At 31.1% G+C, this 22,409-nt stretch overlaps 1 protein-coding gene across 1 annotated transcript; it reads right to left on the minus strand.

Annotated features, from left to right (window-relative positions):
* Nucleotides 1-328: 328 nt before the first annotated feature.
* Nucleotides 329-21,772, minus strand: LOC128158421 (uncharacterized). The gene is made up of 5 exons (XM_052821238.1): nucleotides 21,603-21,772; nucleotides 11,415-11,701; nucleotides 10,910-11,090; nucleotides 985-4,319; nucleotides 329-843 (listed from the first exon to the last, which is right to left on the minus strand). Exons 1-4 carry the CDS (start codon nucleotides 21,682-21,684, stop codon nucleotides 4,051-4,053), a joined length of 819 nt encoding a protein of 272 aa, XP_052677198.1. The 5' UTR covers nucleotides 21,685-21,772; the 3' UTR covers nucleotides 329-843; nucleotides 985-4,050.
* Between the last annotated feature and the right edge of the window lie 637 nt (nucleotides 21,773-22,409).

A 22,409-nucleotide genomic window follows, 5' to 3' on the forward strand; every position in this document is an offset into this window, starting at 1 on the left:
CTCATTGTCGTCTTGAATCATTAATATAACAAATTTTACCAAAATATTATCAACTTCTTCCATATACAACTGCAGCAAATTTATAAATTTCAATATGTTGCCCTAAAACACAATTTTTCCAGCAAAATTCAGGCACACCATTTTCAACAAACTGCTTATGCCAAACGCGTCTTGGGTCGAGCTGATCACAATTCTATCAGCATAGCATATAAGAGCATGCATATTGTGTGTTTTAAATATATTAATAATTAAATAGGAAAAAATCTATAAAGTATCATACATTTGCCAATCTTTAATGCTTGACCAGATATTATTTCAAAAACCGCTTTATGATTGTTTCTGAATTCTGATGTCCTTTTTGATTCGAAAAAGCGTGAAAATAAGCAAATGAAAAGTCCCGGTAATCGGTAGTAATTAACGGTTTTCCTTTTTATTATGAATTCAATGTTCTAATCACAAACAAGTGTTAAGAGAAATGAGTCAAAAATGACGAAAATTTCTACCTGATTTCAGCTATAAAGCAATATCACTGTATATATACAATTCAACTTTGTTATAACACATCGTTTGAAAATCATACACATGAAATAAAATCATGTCCGTATTTATCACATATAACCGTTCTTGTAATATCAAATACGTTATAATTGTACTCAGACATATTCACATTTAGAATGGCAACTACACACAAAACAATCTCTGAAATTAATCCATACAAATACAACTACAAAAACAAAAGTCAAGACCACTTCGTAAATTTTGAAATCTTTTCTACATCTTCACAAAATTGCAAAAACTGGCTATTTGATCTCCTTCATCACTTCCTTAATGGTCTTGTCTCCTCTGTAAAGAAAAGAAAGACGAATCTTATAAATAAATTTGAACGATAACGTAATATTGTTTGCCTTGTAAAAACTGTAAATTAACGATAATATTTATCAAAACTTTTCACCAATCATTGGTTGTGTTGAACGTTATAGGTACCTCAATTTTCCACCAATCACTGATTGCGTAATGCTCAATGTAATCGTCAAATCTAATATTCCACCAATCATTGATCGTGCTGTGCTAACTTTAATCTTTATTTAAACTTCCCACCATCAGTGACCTTTTTACCAATGACAATTGACAATGACAATTTCTTTACTCTCTGAACTGCATAAATTACAGTGTTGGGAAAAATCAATTAAACAATAAAACATATAATACATACACTGCATGCATTGGAGAGTGACGATACAAAGTGGAAAAAAGAAAAAAGGGAAAAAAAGTATGATTAGCGATTATCCTAGAGAGCTTACTCTCTCAATTATAACTTAAATGAATTTACACGGATTAATCAACAATTTTTTATTATTAGTATTAAACAGCTAACATTTGGTTGTGTGTAGAAGTATGAAAGTATGTATAAAACTCTCTTATCATTGTTATATCGATCTGTACAATGAAATAAATAATGAAATTCATCTCCTATCTCAATACAGTTACATATGGTACATATACGGTTTTCACGAGGTATATCATACCATCTACTTCGTTCTATAGCAATTTAGCATTCTTGTTCTAAAAGTACAAAAAAAATTCTGATATTTGGAAGGCAGATCTAATAAGTATTTTTTCCAAGGAAAATGTGGCTTTAAAAATTCTATAGTTGATACCTTTTGATGAATTATACATTTCACTATTCCATGACTGCTTGAATTGGTCTATAGAAGTATATGAAAAACAGTTTTCTTTAGCCACTGGGTATTTACATTTTGTTGGTAAAAAAAATAAGAGATAGACCACAATCATTCCATATTTTAACAATAAATTTATACAAGGGTCTGTTCATTTTACCCATTGCATAATGTAGTTTTGACGAAACTTTATTATTTAGTGAAAAGACAAGTTTACTCCAAAATGCTATCATGCGGACTTTCACATTAATTAAAAAGGGTATCGTCCAGAGTCCCCATAAACCATACAATTTGGTGTTGAAGACTTTAGGTTGAAGATATGTTTACAAAATTTCAGATGTAACTTTTCAACCAGTGCTATATTACCAAATCCCCAAACTTCACATCCATATAGTAAAATAGGTTTCACAATTATGTCAAACATATCTAATTTACAATCAATTGACATATTGTGTTTTCTACATTTGGCTATTACACTATACATAGCTCTAGTAGCTTTTTCACAAAGTTCTTTCACATTGAGATTGAATGATCCATTGTTACAAAAATGTACTGCAAGGTATTTAAAATTATCTACAATTTCTAAACTAATGTCTCCTTACTTAAATAAATTATCTACATGTGATCTACCTTTGTTAAAAATGACAATTTTTGTTTTATCACTATTAACTTTGAGATGGCAGCTTTTACAATATCTTTGAAAAACATCAAGTTGATATTTAAGATCATCATGAGATTCTGATAATAATATTGTATCATCTGCATATAATAATACAAAAAGTCCTAGATATAAATTACATTTGTTTTCTAATTGGTATGATAGTAATGTCAAACCCTCTACATCATTTGTTGATAAAAATCCTTCTAAATCGTCAAGATAGAGTCCAAATAAAAGGTAACAAATTTTCACCTTGTCTAACACCCACTGTACAAGGAAACATATCAGAGGTTAAACCCTTGGCAGTTACACAAGATTTAATTCCCTTATACATATTTGTAATAACGTTTAAACACTTGCCATCAATAGTGTTCAACAAAATTTTGTTCCACAGACCAACACGCCAAACTGAATCAAAAGCCTTTTCAAAATCTATAAAAGCACAAAATAATTTTATTTTGAATGTCTTGTATAATTCTATCACAGAATATGACGAAAAAATGTGATCAATAGTCGAATAATCTTTACGAAAGCCAGCTTGATTTTCTAAAGTAAGTTCTACTCTATTTGCATACTCAGTCAATCTTTCATTGAGGATAGAAGTAAATAATTTCCCAAGACAGCTTATTAGTGTGATTGGTCTATAGTTTGATGGATCAGTATTGTTACCTTTATTTTTATAAATTGGGATAATGTTTCCATGTATCCACTGTGAAGGTATAATTCCAGTTTCAAAAATCATGTTAAATAACTTCACATAAAGATTAAGCATAATGTCACATGTGTTTTTAATATATTCATTAAAAATCCTGTCAATTCCACATGACTTATAATTTTTCAGTGCTTTAATACATCTACTAATTTCATTACTTAGAATTGGCTGATTAATAAAATTATTAAATTCCCCATCGGGTAACAATTTCAGTTCATTTTCAGTTAAAATATGTTCACATGTCGTACATTTTCAGTATTATAGCATTTATTATAAAAATCAAAAAGATCCTTCAAGTCAGCATTACAAGTTGACTTATTACCACAATTAGTATTGAGAATTTTCCAATATTCCTTCAGGTCTCTTGTTCGCAAATACTTTAGTCTATTTTTTATTATTGTTCTATGGTGACCCTCTGCATGTTTTAGTTTCCTCTTGTATAATCTTTCTTTTTCATACAAATTATTTTTAAATATTTCCCCACCATATTTTTTATATAATATTTTTGCTTTTCTAAAATTTTGTCTTGCAGATTTGAATTCTCTTGTAAACGATGGTTTCTTAAAAGCCTTGGGATTTTTATCATATGAATACATTTTTTGTGTACCAAAAACTTCTTTTGCACTTTGTACAAGTATATTACCAGTTTCTTCTACAATATTATTATTAGTATAATCCAAAGATACATGTTCAGTTGTGCAACATTTAAGTCTATCCTCCAGAGTATTGATAAGAGATATTTTACTATCTACAACATTATGGTAAGTGACCTTTTCATCAATAACCCATCTTTTTGCAACATCTATATTCATACATTTGTTTGACAATTCATAATCGTTTGTTGAAATGCATAAACCTGTGTTTATACTTTTAAAGGAAAACATTATAACTTGAACTGGATTGTGCACATCTGACAATAACTCTGAAAAAAGTAACACCCTCATTTCTGATACATGCTTGATGCTTACAAGAAGTAACTCCAAAAGTATAACGCAGTTCATTTAGCAACAATCCAAGAAAATCACCAAACACTCAAATAAATCATGGACCAGCTCTAGATTTAAAACCGGCCATACATCCACCGTAGGCGCGTTGATCCGACCTGAGTGGTGGTGCTGCTTGAGGTCAGGGTTGTTCCGGAAGTAGCAGTAATTCAGCAACAAGATGATGAGGAACACCACACAGATACAGCCCGCCGTGACGATTCCTAGGACCATGTTCATCGTCTGAGCAGCCTTCAGCTCAGCTGTTTTCGACAACTCTTCTGAGTCTACAGAGAGAGAGAGAGAGAAAGTGAGGAGTGGTGCCATAGTTGCAATAGAAGAGTAAATACAAGTGAATTGGAGTCCATCAGACGTCAAAGCAATGAACTCATTGTAATTTCATGATGATTTTAATTTTAAGTCTTAAATGAATAAATAAAAAACCTATTGTATGATGTTGTATTAACTTTGATAATAGTTTTGGTAATATACATGTGCAGTATTACAAATAGTGACTGGGAAACACATTGTTTTATTATACTTTCATGTTAAATACTGAAATCTGATTGGTTTTTACGCAGTTGATAATCCGTTCTATTACCCTCAGCGTTAGCAACACACTTTGCAACGGGTAATACAACGAATTGTTACATGTGCGTAAATTATGCGCGTACGGTTCGCCGTAGAATTCACTTCATTTCTATATAAAAGCAGTAAAATTTTCTTTAAAAAATTAAGACATTCAATATAATAAAATAAATAGTGCCTGTTTGGGAGGGTAACTGTTGAAATTGACACCCCTCGAAAACCATTCTCAACCAATTATATGCCTTTCATGTCCTGGCCATCAAAGACTCATTAAGACGAATGCTGATCCAGGCGAATTCTCTAACACCATAAAATCTACGCGGTCACAATTGGAGGATGAATCCTAAGGGTAATTACAACGCCCGGGGCTGCTGCATATACCTTGCAGTAGCTAGATCCCGTACTTAACCAGCAACCGAGTTCCCCTACAACTAAACGACGATGGACACTAATCGATTTCGGCCGTCTTGGATGTCTTGGACCTTTCCCCCCAATTCCAAACAACATAGACCCTGGTTCATTAACACTTGCCTCAGATGTCGCATGCCTGGACACTTCGCCAGAACCTGCACTGTTCGCAGAGCACAGAAATCAAAATCGCACCAGGTACGTGGTAAATCCAGGATCCAAGAGTATTCGCAACAGAAACAACTTCTGAAGGAACTTCCGTTCCACAACGTCAGAAATTCGGCCCTACGTAATTTGATGGACTATTCGGCTGTTCTCAAACACGAACTTGTCCAAACAAAACAATGTCTAAAAGATTCACTGGACAACTTTTTAGGCTTGATTGCCCAGTTCAATCAAATGCAAAGTGAATTAATTTCGACCAGAAATAAAATGCACGCGCTTCAAGAGAGTTCCGGTGTAACGTAGAATAATGACCCCGGTAGAATAATGACCGGGGGTCATTTTTCGACGTAGAATAATGACCCCCCCAGTCATTATTCTACGCAGAAAAATATGACCCTTTTGCCTGAAGAATAAGTGTCAAGGAGCACGCTCTACATGAAGAAAAGTGACCCCTGAAGAATAATGACCCCCTTATAGATTAAAGTTTTTCAGTATATTTTTTTTATATTTGTGAAATAGTCTTTACAATATTGTAATTTTTACTGCAGTTAACAGACAGTTACATAAATTATAATTCATTTTCAAATAAACTTAAAGTGAAAGAAGGGGTATATCTAGAAAATAAAAATCCTTTCGTTATAACAAGATACTGAGGTATTGCATCAGGGTATGGTTGTCATCTTAACGATTACATTTACATGTATATATGGTTTTCCGATAGGGCCACTAGGATACTACTATCGCTCCTTCGCCTTCGCAACTTCGCACTCTCGCCTTCGCATCTTCGCCTTTTTTTTATTGCATTCAGCAAGTCTGTGTCGATTACATAGAATTTGATGGAGGCACCGTACTTGCCCAATCGCACCTTCTCGGTCCTTTCCGGCAAGCTCGGAAATCACCTCGAATGTATTACCTAGGCGTCCATGAAAACCCCCTTTTTATAAAACTTGATATAAATACAACACATTTTACGATCTGTTGAAATGTGAGCTATACTTCATTAAAGTATTAAACAATATACACTAAAATATAACAAAATAGCGACATACAAGACTGTCTAGCCGATACTTATTTTAATGGGAAGCGACTCCATTTTGTATAAAATTCTAACATCCGGTGATGCTAATACATTTGAGGTGTTTTTCCGAGCTTGCCGGAAAGGCCCGAGAAGTTGCGATTGCGTACTTGCCCAGGTTTTCCGATTAATCCATCCTATTATTGGTACGCATGCGCTAGGCCATTCAATGTGTACATGTGACATATGTTTACCAGTGTTGGCTATGCCCAATCAATATATACTCCACACAATACTAGTATCGATTCTTCGCCTTCGCAATTTCGCTTTCTCATCTTTGCGCTTCGCCTTCGCATCTTCGCATAATATCATTATTATGAGTGACAACACATTAAAATTATTTCGAGATACAAGACACTATAAAACAAAATTCTGTTTATTGGCGATGAAAGAGTAGACTCGATATTGTTCATGAATTATACTTGCATTGACGATTTTCCCCTACTACAAACTGCTGGGTATGCAAGTGCATCACCCAGAATTAATGATGAAACCAAAATTGAAAAGTCTACTCCACTGTTAGGCGTTATAACCAAGCTGAAGTTTGCAGGCACTGACAGCAGCCACTAGCCAGTAGAAGTTAACGACCAATAAGGAAATTCGTCAAAGTACTGAGAGTACTCGAACAGAAAATATATTTTACTTTATCATCAGCATGCCTTAATTATTATCACGATGATTAATGCATCAGTAGTTTTTATGAGCATTGACAACTTTGGATGCAATACAGTTCGTGTGATCAAAATCAATGGGGGATATAACCCCCCTTATATTATCCCAAACCCCTTATCAACGCTTTTAGAAACAATCTCTTCTTAATACAAGTAATAGCTTACCAAAAAGCTTGCCTGACTAAACAAAATTATTCAATGGAAGCATGCATGCATCGATGAGCGAAAATTAAAATTCAGTTTTAAAAAGATAGCCTGCTGGTCATAAATTCATAAACGGCACATTTATCATTTAAGAAGAAATTTCAGCCTTTTTCTTTGATCTAGTGCTTGAAAGCGGAGAATAAAACAATCAAATTTTAAATTGTTTTTGTTATATTGAGAAATAATAAGGAAATAGGAAAGGATATTCAAGCACGTATCATCTTCAATTTTTAAATTGTTTTTGTTATATTGAGAAATAATAAGGAAATAGGAAAGGATATTCAAGCACGTATCATCTTCATTTAAAAAATCTTGACAAGCAATTAAAAAATAGGGGGGATTCTCAGGTCAGTTAATTTATTCGCTTAAAACCATTTCAAACATATGGTACATGAGTACAAAAATAACATTAAAATATACATATAAATTGGTCAGAGGTAAACATACATTAATATAAGGTTATTAGAATTAGGAAAAGTTATACAAAGTGTAACTCATGGAGGACAGACTACCTCGTATATCTTTGTTAAAAAATACACAATTTTCTCAGCAATTCCATGTTACATGTTGTCATAAGATACGAAAATTTTAACACATTAGGTCTAGCTGAAATTTTGTTGTCTATAAACTTGTTCCGGACTTGTGATATTGCATCTAAAATATAATGAAATTCATCGGCTGTACGTTTTGTATTACAGAGAGGACAAAATCTTTCATTTAATGGGATACCCTCCCATCTTCCCAGCTCAACTGGTAGATTTGAAGTACGAAATTTGCCAAGAATTTTTCTGAATTTCAGGGGTAAAATATCTAAATATTTTTCATATTTCTCAAAATCATGAAGGAAAATCCTTATCCGTGGTGAGGGGGCGAGGTTGGAGGGGGCGGGTAGTTTCATTGTAACTTCAATTCAAATCAATTAAATTTAAAATTTTCAGTGTCATATATTACATGCTCCGACAAAAGTAGAGGGTAGGGGGCACCCATGGCATTGCCATTTTCTTAATAAGTCAAGTTAAGAAAAGTGCATGTCTGCTGCGAAAAAAGTGGGGGAGGTAGCCCATCCGCCACAACTGCTGCGTGCCTGTGATATGTACACATACACGGTGTGCTCTGGAGTATTCTTATGATCCCTATTTGAACTAGTCAAACTATTCGGCGAGCAAAAATTATGGATAAGACATATTATGGCGCGAAGCCCTGCTTTACCATTCACGCAGCAGCTGAGATCTCCGATGGTTTGAATGAACTCATCCACTGGCATAGATCCATTTGGAGGGGATCAAATGATTTTTTGACATTTGTTTTGCAACAACTACATATATCAAACTTTGGATCGAGTGTTTCAGAAGAAATGTATCGAATTAACATATATACACACTTGAGTTGTAATTGTTTAAAGTACATTTAGTACAAGACGTGAGTTACACCATTTTCAAGATGAATGAACTCGCCCAATTGATCGAAAATCGGGCCACACCCCGCATCGGCGAATTTGTTCCTCGAGTTCCTCGAGTAGATATTCCAGCTACATGAATACATATATGTTTGAATTGAAAATAAGATTTGTTGTCAGTGATGATAATCCAACATCAATTATTACTTGTATTGTACATGTACCGTAATAGCAATGTGTAACAACTTGTTCCGTTGACACCCCTGCCTCGCACCGTTCAAATATGGCAATCTATTTTTAAATCAGGATTACACCATGCACACACGTGCATGGTCAACATCCCTTTTACTTGAAAACTCTTGCTCACTGTTGCATATACATCCTATATAACATGTTCATCAATTGTAAATGTTGACACATTAAACATGCATTGGTTTATCTTTTTATGAAAAATCTTGATATTGCTTGCTCCCATTGCCTGCACTGTTTTGGATAATGCAATTTTCAAACCTTAGATATGCCGCCATGACGTCGATGTAATCGATAAGTGTTTATTATCTATTAAGATTTACTATAGCCAGGTATTCTTCACACATTTGCTCTAAAAGAATAAAGTCTATTCATGATAACAAATACAACATTACAACAAATGTTTCGAATATCGATGTCCATGTAGTACGTAGAGGAAAACAAAACTAACACAAAATGATTTTTAAAAATCACTTTCCCCCAGAAATGTAAATAAGAAGTATTCATATTACTATGTTACCTGCCTGCTTATTTTTTTGTCATAAAAATATATATACATGTATCATTCTCGATTGACAATTCATTCACCAATGAATATTGCTTATATTATTACAACAATTATTCTTTCATGATTATTGTTCGTTAATTATCACATAATATCCTCATTGTGTATGAATTTTTCTTTATTTGCGTCATTTCCCGCCGTGTGTTGAAGAGAGAAGTGAAGTAACTGCTAACAATCAATTTGTGGCAATGTAAAAGTGTTTTGTGTGTGCTTGCTACGGATATGAAAAACTATATACAGCGATTTATTAAGTTCGGTGTTTATAACTTCAAAATCAGTTGAACAGAGTGAAAATTCAAGTATTTTAAAAGTCGTATCTTGGATACGGGGTAACCAATTTATATTCTTGTTTACAGCGGGGGTCATTTTTCTACGGGAGTCATTTTTCTTCAGAAAAATCCAATTATTCTGGGTCGAAAAATGACCCCCGGTCATTATTCTACGGCGGTCATTATTCTTCATTACACCGGAAAAGAATTAAAAGAGCTACAGATACAACTCGACGCATCCAAACAGATAAACAAAATGGCGTCCGAAGAGATTCAAGCGCTAACGCAGAAGAATAACCATCAACTTCAGATTTTTGAGGATCAAGAAGAAGAATTATCCGATTTGCACTTTCGTAATTCCGATTTAGAGTATTCTTTGTCCGAACAACAACATATTATAGATGACTTACGTGATGAAATTACCATCAACACAAAACCATACAACATCAAATGGAAGAAAATGAAAATTTACATGAAACAAATGCTGATCTAGAAGAAGTCATATCGCAACAGCGCAAAGAAATCTGTGATCTCTGTAACCAGTTACACCCTAGTCATTGTAATACACACGTTATCATTTGTAATAGTTGTAGTAACTAAGAGAAAGAAATAACACTATATAAAAAGTGCCTGTTTGGGAGGGTAACAGTTGAAATTGACACCCCGAGAAAACATTGTCAACCGAGGGGAAGCGGAGGTTGACAATGGTTTTCGAGGGGTGTCAATTTCAACTGTTATCCTCCCAAACAGGCACTATTTATTTTATTATACCGAATATCTTATTATTAGAGAAAATTTTACTGCTTTTACATAGAAATGACGCGAATTCTACGGCGAACCGTACGCGCATAATTAACGCGCATGTAACAATTTGTTGTGTTACCCGTTGCCAAGTGTGTTGCTAACGCTGAGGGTAATAGAACGGATTATCAACTGCGTCTAAACCAATCAGATTTCAGAATTTAACATGAAAGTATAATAAAACATGTTGTAATACCGGTAATTGTAATAATTTAATGTTACCTGTAATATGAACCTGAACATTCTAGGCTATTATTTCATTCATTATTTGTTATAATCATGATATTTTTTTTTAATGTATATGCCCCCCCACGGGCCCTTGATTGGTGAATAAATAAATAAATAGATATATCTATAGGAACCGAGTGAAATAAAGTATATTACACTTTACAGTAATTTAAAGTAAAAACTCCAAATTTCCCCCATTCGTTATTATACTACAGTTTTGGCTACAGCGGAACAAGGATTCTCTATGATCATACTGACCTTTATCTGACTCCATGATGACGTCCTTGGGAACCCCGGAACAGTCGGCGTACACGATGAACTTGAATCTGAAGTCGTTGGAGGGCAGTGTGATGGTCGTGTCCGTGGTCACCGTGAACATCAGGCTCTTACCAGAGAAACACCTGGTCTGCATCGTCATGTCGATGTGGCTCATGGTTTTCTGGAAGATGTAATGTCGTGATATAAGAGAGAGAGAGAGAGAGAGAGAGAGAGAGAGAGAGAGAGAGAGAGAGAGAGAGAGAGAGAGAGAGAGAGAGAGAGAGAGTGTGTGTGTGTCCCTGGGTCTAGCTGCTGTGTTTGGTTTTATTGATTAAGCAGATCTAGATAAACTCATTGAAATAAGCATTGTTACAAAGCACTTTAAGAATTACGCACTATGATCATACTTTATTGTGCATTGGTGCATTCGAAAAAAAAATGCGGTAAATTTTTGTGTTGCAACGGTGCAGTTTTTCAATCAAACACTTCATTGTCCAGACCTTACCGTTTCGTTCTTGTACATGTTCTCAAACTTGATCTCTATCCCGTTCTTGTCGATGTGTAGAATCTCCGGACCGACACAGACCTTGTTCATACACCTGCCGGTCTCACTGACCACGAACTCCGTCCCACAGGATCGGCCCGCCACCTGCCCCTCGGAGAACAGCGTGAACTTCTTCCAGGGGGTGAGGGACCACATCCGCCCACACCCCCAGACCCTGCCCTGGTATCTATCGTACAGTGGTATCTTGTTGGAGTCCCGCCACACCAAGCCGCTGTTGTTGAAGGTGACTGTAGAGAGAGAGGGACCTTTTTTAGTTAAGAATAAAACACCTATACATGTATTATTAATAACTTTGAAATATGTTTTTTCGTCAGTATGGAATGTTCTGTAAATTTTTTTCCCAGTCTTTGGTTGCTCAGTGGTTTTTCTTAGTTTTTGTTTACTGTCAATCTAATTAAAATGAGACTAATTGTAATTTCACTCCTCTACATGCACGATACACTATAAAAGAGCTTGTAGGAGCCGTTCAACTAAAAGCAAATCTTTAATTACATGTATATTTATATTAGGTTAAAGTCTTCTCTACAGTCGTATATGTGACAAAAGGTATAAAACAAGGATTAATTCTAGTGATAATTTAGCAAAAGCAGTCTTATTTATACGCTTTCCATATTTTTTCTTTGCAAATGCACATATGAATATTCCTGAAATGATAACTTAAGTTACTTGTACAGTAATTGTAAAAAACAGTTTCATTGAAAGTCCACAAGGTACCTATAGCGTACTAAGTTTCATTGACCGTCCACAAAGTACCTATAGCGTTCTACGGTTTCATTGACCGTCCACTAGGTACTTATAGCGTGCTACAGTTTCATCTCACTTATGCAGTGATATATTGTAAAATTGTCTTTATTGGAAAAACTGTGTCTCCGAGGATGAATCATTCGTTTGGAAAAGACAGTCTTTGGTTTTGACCTATTGTCAGTAGACTGAACTTTTGAAGGATCAATCATAACATACAATTTCTGTGCAAAGCGCTTCCAAAATGCCAGTTTACTTGCATTATCTTTTTTCACTGATCAAACTAAAACTTCCTTCCCTAGCAAAAAATGTCATAAATAGAACTCAGTATATGCATGATATGAGTAGCTGAACCCGCTTCATACAAAGCGTAATGTATTAAAACTATCACTATTACAAATTGAGTGGACCTAGTAATAATGTCTATATCCACTATGACAGAGAGCCTGTGGGTCGGTTTAAGGTACATGTATGTAGGTGCGTGAAATCCCATCGATAACTGCATAGTTCTGCGTTTTGTAAATCCTCCCACTGCGCGGATCCATTTTTTTTCGGGGGAAGGAGGGGTTGTTAAATTTGCAAAAGTTCTGATCGAGGCATGTTTTTAGTAACTTTACTACATCCTCTAAATTCGCGCGCTCGCTGCCAAATACTCATATTCCATTCAAATTCAATCAGTCACTGAATGCTTAAAAACCTAGGTGTTGTTCAAAATACTAAAAAATAATTCTCGGCATACTCTAAAACCTGGCCCGGCCCCATTGGAATGGCCTGGCCTCAAATTTGGCCTCTATAAAATTTTTTGGCCTCAATTCTATTTTTATATTTTCTTGCACATTTGATGATTTTATTAATTTTTTTAAATGATTTATGTTCAATACATATTAAACATCCAAGTAGATGGCTTGAGTGTCTGATAATAATAGTTCTATTTAAAGAATAGTTACAAATTAACAATTAAAATTATAGTGCAATGTATAGGTATAATTGAATCTGATCAATTTTGAACAAGTCTAAATCAAATTGTAAAGTGCTGAAGAATGTTCAGTTAACACATACATATACGGTAGTATGTGCATGATAATCTTGAACAATAAACAAATATGTTGAATTGAAATTCCAAGATTAAAGTTGGAAATTCCAAGATTAAAGTTGGAAATTCCAACTTTAAAGTTGGAAAAATCAACTTTAAAGTTGGAAATTCCAACTTTTAAGTTGGAAATTCCAAGATTAAAGTGGGAAAATCCAACTTTAAAGTTGGAATTTAAAAAAAAAAAATACAAAGTGGCACTTATACGATTTCGTAAGAAATAGCGAAAATCATAGTGTTCCAATCAGCAGATTAGATCTTTACAAAAAATCTTTTGTACCTGACACCATTCGGAAATGGAATTCTCTCAAATTACAAGTTAGGGAAGCAACGTCTCTCAACATATTCAAGAAAAACATTACTGAAAGTATTTCTCAACCTACAAAATATTTTTCATTTGGTAAACGCACTATTAATATTTTACATACCAAGTTGAGACACAACTGTATTTTGAACTATGATCTGTATAGAAGAAACATTATTGAATCACCCAATGGTATTTGTGGTCAAAAGGAGGATGTTTATCCCTTTTTCTTTGTATGCAAGAATTTTGTAAATGCTAGAAACAATCTTTTTGAATTACTTTTTAATAGGATTGAAGAAACAACTTAAATTAACCCACGTTTGCTTCTTTGGGGTAGTGACAATTGTCTTACAATACAAACTGTTTTATTTTTTCAGCAGTTCAAAAGTTCATTAAAGAGTCTGGAAGATCTAATAATTAAATTCCTTTTTACTTTTGCTTTTTATACTGTATATCAACGTTATCTACTATATATCTTTTTATACTGTATATCAACATTATCTACTATATATCTTTTTATACTGTATATTAACGACATCTACTATATATCTTTTTATACTGTATATCAACGTTATCTACTATATATCTTTTTATACTGTATATCCACGTTATCTACTATATATCTTTTTGTACTGTATATCAACGTTATCTACTATATATCTTTTTATACTGTATATCAACGTTATCTACTATATATCTTTTTATACTGTATATTAACGACATCTACTATATATCTTTTTGTACTGTATATCAACGTTATCTACTATATATCTTTTTGTACTGTATATCAACGTTATCTAATATATATCTTTTTATACTGTATATCAACGTTATCTACTATATATCTTTTTATACTGTATATCAACGTTATCTACTATATATCTTTTTATACTGTATATCAACGTTATCTACTATATATCTTTTTATACTGTATATCAACGTTATCTACTATATATCTTTTTATACTGTATATCAACGTTATCTACTATATATCTTTTTATACTGTATATTAACTACATCTACTATATATCTTTTTTATACTGTACACATGTATATCAACGTTATCTACTATATATCTTTTTATACTGTATATTAACGACATCTACTATATATCTTTTTATACTGTATATCAACGTTATCTACTATATATCTTTATACTGTATATTAACGTTATCTACTATATATCTTTTTATACTGTATATTAACGTCATCTACTATATATCTTTTTATACTGTATATTAACGTCATCTACTATATTTCTTTTTATACTGTAGTATATTAACGTTTTCTACTATATATCTTTTTATACAGTATATCAACGTTATCTACTATATATCTTTTTATACTGTATATCAACGTTATCTACTATATATCTTTTTATTCTGTATATCAACGTTATCTACTGTACATCTTTTTATACTGTATATTAACGTTATCTAATATATCTTTTTATACTGTATATCAACGTTATCTACTATATATCTTTTTATACTGTATATCAACGTTATCTACTATATATCTTTTTATACTGTATATCAACGTTATCTACTATATATCTTTTTGTACTGTATATCAACGTTATTTACTATATATCTTTTTATACTGTATATTAACGACATCTACTATATATCTTTTTATACTGTATATCAACGTTATCTAATATATCTTTTTATACTGTATATCAATGTTATCTACTATATATCTTTTTGTACTGTATATCCACGTTATCTACTATATATCTTTTTGTACTGTATATTAACGTTATCTACTATATATCTTTTTGTACTGTATATCAACGTTATCTAATATATCTTTTTATACTGTATATCAATGTTATCTACTATATATCTTTTTATACTGTATATCAACGTTATCTACTATATATCTTTTTGTACTGTATATCAACGTTATCTACTTTATATCTTTTTATACTGTATATCAACGTTATCTACTATATATCTTTTTGTACTGTATATCAACGTTATCTAATATATCTTTTTATACTGTATATCAACGTTTTCTACTATATATCTTTTTATACTGTATATCAACGTTATCTACTATATATCTTTTTATACTGTATATCAACGTTATCTACTATATATCTTTTTATACTGTATATCAACGTTATCTACTATATATCTTTTTATACTCTAGTATATTAACGTTATCTACTATATATCTTTTTATACTGTATATCAACGTTATCTACTATATATCTTTTTATACTCTAGTATATCAACGTTATCTACTATATATCTTTTTATACTCTAGTATATCAACGTTATCTACTATATATCTTTTTATACTGTATATCAACGTTATCTACTATATATCTTTTTATACTGTATATCAACGTTATCTACTATATATCTTTTTATACTGTATATCAACGTTATCTACTATATATCTTTTTATACTGTATATCAACGTTATCTACTATATATCTTTTTATACTGTATATCAACGTTATCTACTATATATCTTTTTATACTGTAGTATATTAACGTTATCTACTATATATCTTTTTATACTGTAGTATATCAACGTTATCTACTATTTATCTCATACGTGTGGTGTATATTACCCGTGTGGTAAACCTTTGCTATATCACACGGGTGATGCTATATCAAATACTTCCGGTCGGAACTACTTTTGACACAGCCCCTCGCTTCAAAGCTTCAGTGACGTATATTCGAAGATTTGCTAGTACTTTTAACATAACTATTACTTCTACAAAAATTGATATAAAATAGATTTTGTCAAAGATTTAAATTACAAATATGAAGGAAAACACATAACTGCGTAGCACAGGCGTCGGAACCGGGGGGCTATTGTGAGTGGGGGGGGGGGGGGGTTAGCCCCCCACCACACCTTTTTTGCAAAGTTATTCATAACCGTAACCACAAGATCCTTTTTTTCTTGTTTGTCAAGATTTTTGATAAATTTAGCCCACTTCCAACTTTCAATTTGCTTTGTGAAGTTTATAGCATGCGCGGATCCAGAAAATTTTTCCAGGGGGGGTCCGAAGGATAATTGTGTCTGCCAGGGGGGGTCCGAGGCATATTTTCGCGATAATTTTACTATGTAAATTTAATAAATTTTTATTTTCCAGGGGGGGGTCGGGACCCCCCCCCCCCGACCCCCCCATCTAGATCCGCGCATGTATAAAACTACAAATTATGTTAACTATCAAGGAGTTCATCCTGACGACGCGATGAAAACAGAGCGCTTTGGTTGTGTTTATATACAAGAACTTACCGAAATAATGTTTCATGAGACTTTTATTCCACCACCAGTAAGCATCCTTATTCACTATTTTCAATTTTGAATCATAAGGCTAGCCTAGTGTTTGTTTTAATAAACATCATGCATCAACAACTGTTCCTCGTTCGAGTCAATTCAAACTAACGAGCATTCGCAACTTTGTGTAGGCCTATGTCAACAAACTTGATTATTCAAGTCTTCTAATCGGAATTTCCATTTAATCAAGTGAATAAGCTCTAAGAAAAATTATCTAGAGCTAAAAAATTATTTTAAGGTTTATTTCAGTGAAACTTTACATTAAAACAGTTAGATTTATCTCAGGAATGACGTACTAAATTGTATTGCGCAAGGTCACAATAGCCGCATAACACAACGTTGCATCATCGTTTTTAATCTTTGAAGAAAAAAACAATTTGGGTCATACAAGGGACTGTCTCAAAAGCTTCATAATATAAATCAAATTGTATGAGATAAATAGAACATCTATAATTGTGTGATTTTATATTTGCTTTATCCAACTCGTTGAAATGGTTATATTCGCTCGGCAAGCCTCGCGAATATATACACCATTTAAACTCGTTGGATAAAGCAAATATAAAATCACACAATATAGATATCCTCTATATATCTTTTTATACTGTATATCAACGTTATCTACTATATATCTTTTTATACTGTATATCAACGTTATCTACTATATATCTTTTTATGCTGTAGTATATTAACGTTATCTACTATATATCTTTTTATACTGTATATCAACGTTATCTACTATATATCTTTTTATACTGTATATTAACGTTATCTACTATATATCTTTTTATACTGTATATCAACGTTATCTACTATATATCTTTTTATACTGTATATTAACGACATCTACTATATATCTTTTTATACTGTATATTAACGACATCTACTATATATCTTTTTATACTGTATATTAACGTTATCTACTATATATCTTTTTATACTGTATATCAACGTTATCTACTATAAATCTTTTTATTCTGTAGTATATTAACGTTATCTACTATATATCTTTTTATACTGTATATCAACGTTATCTACTATATATCTTTTTATACTGTATATCAACGTTATCTACTATATATCTTTTTATACTGTATATCAACGTTATCTACTATATATCTTTTTATACTGTAGTATATCAACGTTATCTACTATATATCTTTTTATACTGTATATTAACGTTATCTACTATATATCTTTTTATACTGTATATCAACGTTATCTACTATATATCTTTTTATACTGTATATTAACGACATCTACTATATATCTTTTTATACTGTATATCAACATTATCTACTATATATATCTTTTTATACTGTATATTAACGACATCTACTATATATCTTTTTATACTGTATATCAACGACATCTACTATACATCTTTTTATACTGTATATTAACGTTATCTACTATATATCTTTTTATACTGTATATCAACGTTATCTACTATAAATCTTTTTATTCTGTAGTATATTAACGTTATCTACTATATATCTTTTTATACTGTATATCAACGTTATCTACTATATATCTTTTTATACTGTATATCAACGTTATCTACTATATATCTTTTTATACTGTATATCAACGTTATCTACTATATATCTTTTTATACTGTATATCAACGTTATCTACTATATATCTTTTTATACTGTATATCAACGTTGTCTACTATATATCTTTTTATACTGTATATCAACGTTATCTACTATATATCTTTTTATACTGTAGTATATCAACGTTATCTACTATATATCTTTTTATACTGTATATCAACGTTATCTACTATATATCTTTTTATACTGTATATCAACGTTATCTACTATATATCTTTTTATACTGTAGTATATCAACGTTATCTACTATATATCTTTTTATACTGTATATCAACGTTATCTACTATATATCTTTTTATACTGTATATTAACGACATCTACTATATATCTTTTTATACTGTATATCAACGACATCTACTATATATCTTTTTATACTGTATATCAACGTTATCTACTATATATCTTTTTATACTGTATATCAACGTTATCTACTATATATCTTTTTATACTGTATATCAACGACATCTACTACATATCTTTTTATACTGTATATTAACGACATCTACTATATATCTTTTTATACTGTATATTAACGACATCTACTATATATCTTTTTATACTGTATATCAACGTTATCTACTATATATCTTTTTTTACTGTATATACTGTATATCAACGTTATCTACTATATATCTTTTTATACTGTAGTATATCAACGTTATCTACTATATATCTTTTTATACTGTATATTAACGTTATCTACTATATATCTTTTTATACTGTATATCAACGTTATCTACTATATATCTTTTTATACTGTATATCAACGACATCTACTATATATCTTTTTATACTGTATATTAACGACATCTACTATATATCTTTTTATACTGTATATCAACGACATCTATTATATATCTTTTTATACTGTATATCAACGTTATCTACTATATATCTTTTTATACTGTATATCAACGTTTTCTACTATATATCTTTTTATACTGTATATCAACGTTATCTACTATATATCTTTTTATGCTGTAGTATATTAACGTTATCTACTATATATCTTTTTATACTGTATATTAACGTTATCTACTATATATCTTTTTATACTGTATATTAACGACATCTACTTTATATCTTTTTATACTGTATATTAACGACATCTACTTTATATCTTTTTATACTGTATATTAACGACATCTACTTTATATCTTTTTATACTGTATATTAACGACATCTACTATATATCTTTTTATACTGTATATTAACGACATCTACTATATATCTTTTTATACTGTATATCAACGTTATCTACTATATATCTTTTTATACTGTATATCAACGTTATCTACTATATATCTTTTTATACTGTATATCAACGTTATCTACTATATATCTTTTTATACTGTATATCAACGTTATCTACTATATATCTTTCTATACTCTAGTATATTAACGTTATCTACTATATATCTTTTTATACTGTATATCAACGTTATCTACTATATATCTTTTTATACTCTAGTATATTAGCGTTATCTACTATATATCTTTTTATACTGTATATCAACGTTATCTACTATATATCTTTTTATACTGTATATCAACGTTATCTACTATATATCTTTTTATACTGTATATCAACGTTATCTACTATATATCTTTTTATACTGTATATCAACGTTATCTACTATATATCTTTTTGTACTGTATATTAACGTTATCTACTATATATCTTTTTGTACTGTATATCAACGTTATCTACTACATATCTTTTTATACTGTATATTAACGTTATCTACTATATATCTTTTTATACTGTAGTATATCAACGTTATCTACTATATATCTTTTTATACTGTATATCAACGTTATCTACTATATATCTTTTTATACTGTATATCAGCGTTATCTACTATATATCTTTTTATACTGTATATCAACGTTATCTACTATATATCTTTTTATACTGTATATTAACGTTATCTACTATATATCTTTTTATACTGTAGTATATCAACGTTATCTACTATATATCTTTTTATACTGTATATCAACGTTATCTACTACATATCTTTTTATACTGTATATTAACGTTATCTACTATATATCTTTTTATACTGTATATCAACGACATCTACTACATATCTTTTTATACTGTATATTTACGTTATCTACTATATATCTTTTTATACTGTATATCAACGTTATCTACTATATATCTTTTTATACTGTATATTAACGTTATCTACTATATATTTGCAATTACTTTGTAAATGCATGTCTATGAATTTATTTATTATAAAGTCAATAACTATAAGTAACATGTAATATTACTACTGTATATGTTGTATGCATTATCATTAATAGAGAAACTTGTTTTAAGAACTCTCTCTCTCTCTCTCTCTCTCTCTCTCTCTCTCGTTAAGATTTACAACATAAAACTGACAAATTGACACATTTTTCCTGCGTTTTAAGTTACCTTTTATATACAACATCATAAACCGTTTTAAAGTAGATCAAGTGTTCTGTGATGTCATACTTTATTGAAAAACTTTGAATTCTTTTAAATTTGTGCAAGATAGTTTTATATATTTTATGTTAATAAAATCACATGGAAGTAACTAGAATTACTGTTAAGTTCAAGATATTTTCGCAGCTTGATTTTATCCTAAATTTTCAATCTTTTATACATTTTATCTATGCTAAGGGGGAATAACTCTTTTTCTGACTTTTCTCTCAGTTGTATGTCTAAATGCTATAATTTTTCTTATCCCAACAATTAATTTTAAAATGTGTTTATAGTTTTACTTTTCTGACACAGTTGACAATAAATTTAAAAAAGATAAACAGGTTTCTGCCTACAAATATTCTACTTTTAACAAAAAGAGTACGGTTTTCTGATGCTAAATTATGCTTTAGTTCATGTTTATCTGACATCTCAAACAGTGTGCTGACATGTATATTTTTTCTGATAATTGATGAAATTAAAGTCTATTAAATTGAAATCAGTTCTGTTTTTCACCTTTCATCAGAGAGTTTTATGAGTATGGAATTACCTTAAAACGGAAAATTTTAAAAACTTAAATAGGATTTGAATCTTCAAGTTGACATTAGCATATACTTACTCTGAATATCATGCATTGCTATGGGTACGGCAATGGCCACGCCCAGACACAGGGTGGCTAGGAGGAGAATCCGAGGGTCCATGGGGGTAAAGCAGTTCTGTATGTTCCGTTGTATTCCTATCCTATTGTATATACATTTTGTACTATGATATAGGGAGATCTAGATCAATTATAATTAATGCGCTGGTAAGTCACGGAAATACATTGAAATATCACCGGGGAAAATAACGTGTCTCTTTATATATCCGGCGACAATGCGACCAAAATGCTCTATATGGTAAAAAGCACTTTATTTGAACTTTAGGTCGGTATGGATAATTTCTGGGAATCCAAAAACTATACTCGAACAATCCGTAGCCTAATTCTTGACTCTTGATAATAATGAATAAATGATATAGATAAAAATAATAAACAATAGTAATTAGCACTATAAGAATGAGTGCTTATACATAGACATATGACACGGAGTAAAACTTCAAATTATATATTATATTATTAAATATATTAATAATACTAATGAATGCTGGAAAATATTGAATAGCCACAACAAAAAAACAGCGACTGTGCGGCTGATATAGGAGATATAGGAGATCTCTATAACTTTTTAAAAAATCTTTACGATGTCGATACAGAGGACACTCTTACATCCGGCGAAATGGAGACACAACATTCTGGATATAATGAAATCCTTAATTGTCCAATTACGCAAAACGAAATTTTTATGTTTGTTAAAGAACTTAAAAATAACAAATCACCCGGAAGTGATTGCATTGTTAATGAACATATCAGTAATACAATTTCTATTGT

This window comes from Crassostrea angulata, chromosome 8 (genome assembly GCF_025612915.1).
Source record: "Crassostrea angulata isolate pt1a10 chromosome 8, ASM2561291v2, whole genome shotgun sequence".
NCBI classification, from domain to species: Eukaryota; Metazoa; Mollusca; class Bivalvia; order Ostreida; family Ostreidae; genus Magallana; species Magallana angulata.

Excerpts from the sequence above, each read along its gene's own strand:
- LOC128158421 (XM_052821238.1), bottom strand. The coding sequence starts at position 21,684 with ATGGACCCTCGGATTCTCCTCCTAGCCACCCTGTGTCTGGGCGTGGCC. Across the intron at positions 11,702-21,602 it reads AGCAATGCATGATATTCAGA|TCACCTTCAACAACAGCGGC; the intron begins GTAAGTATATGC and ends CTCTCTCTACAG. Across the intron at positions 11,091-11,414 it reads ACATGTACAAGAACGAAACG|AAAACCATGAGCCACATCGA; the intron begins GTAAGGTCTGGA and ends TACATCTTCCAG.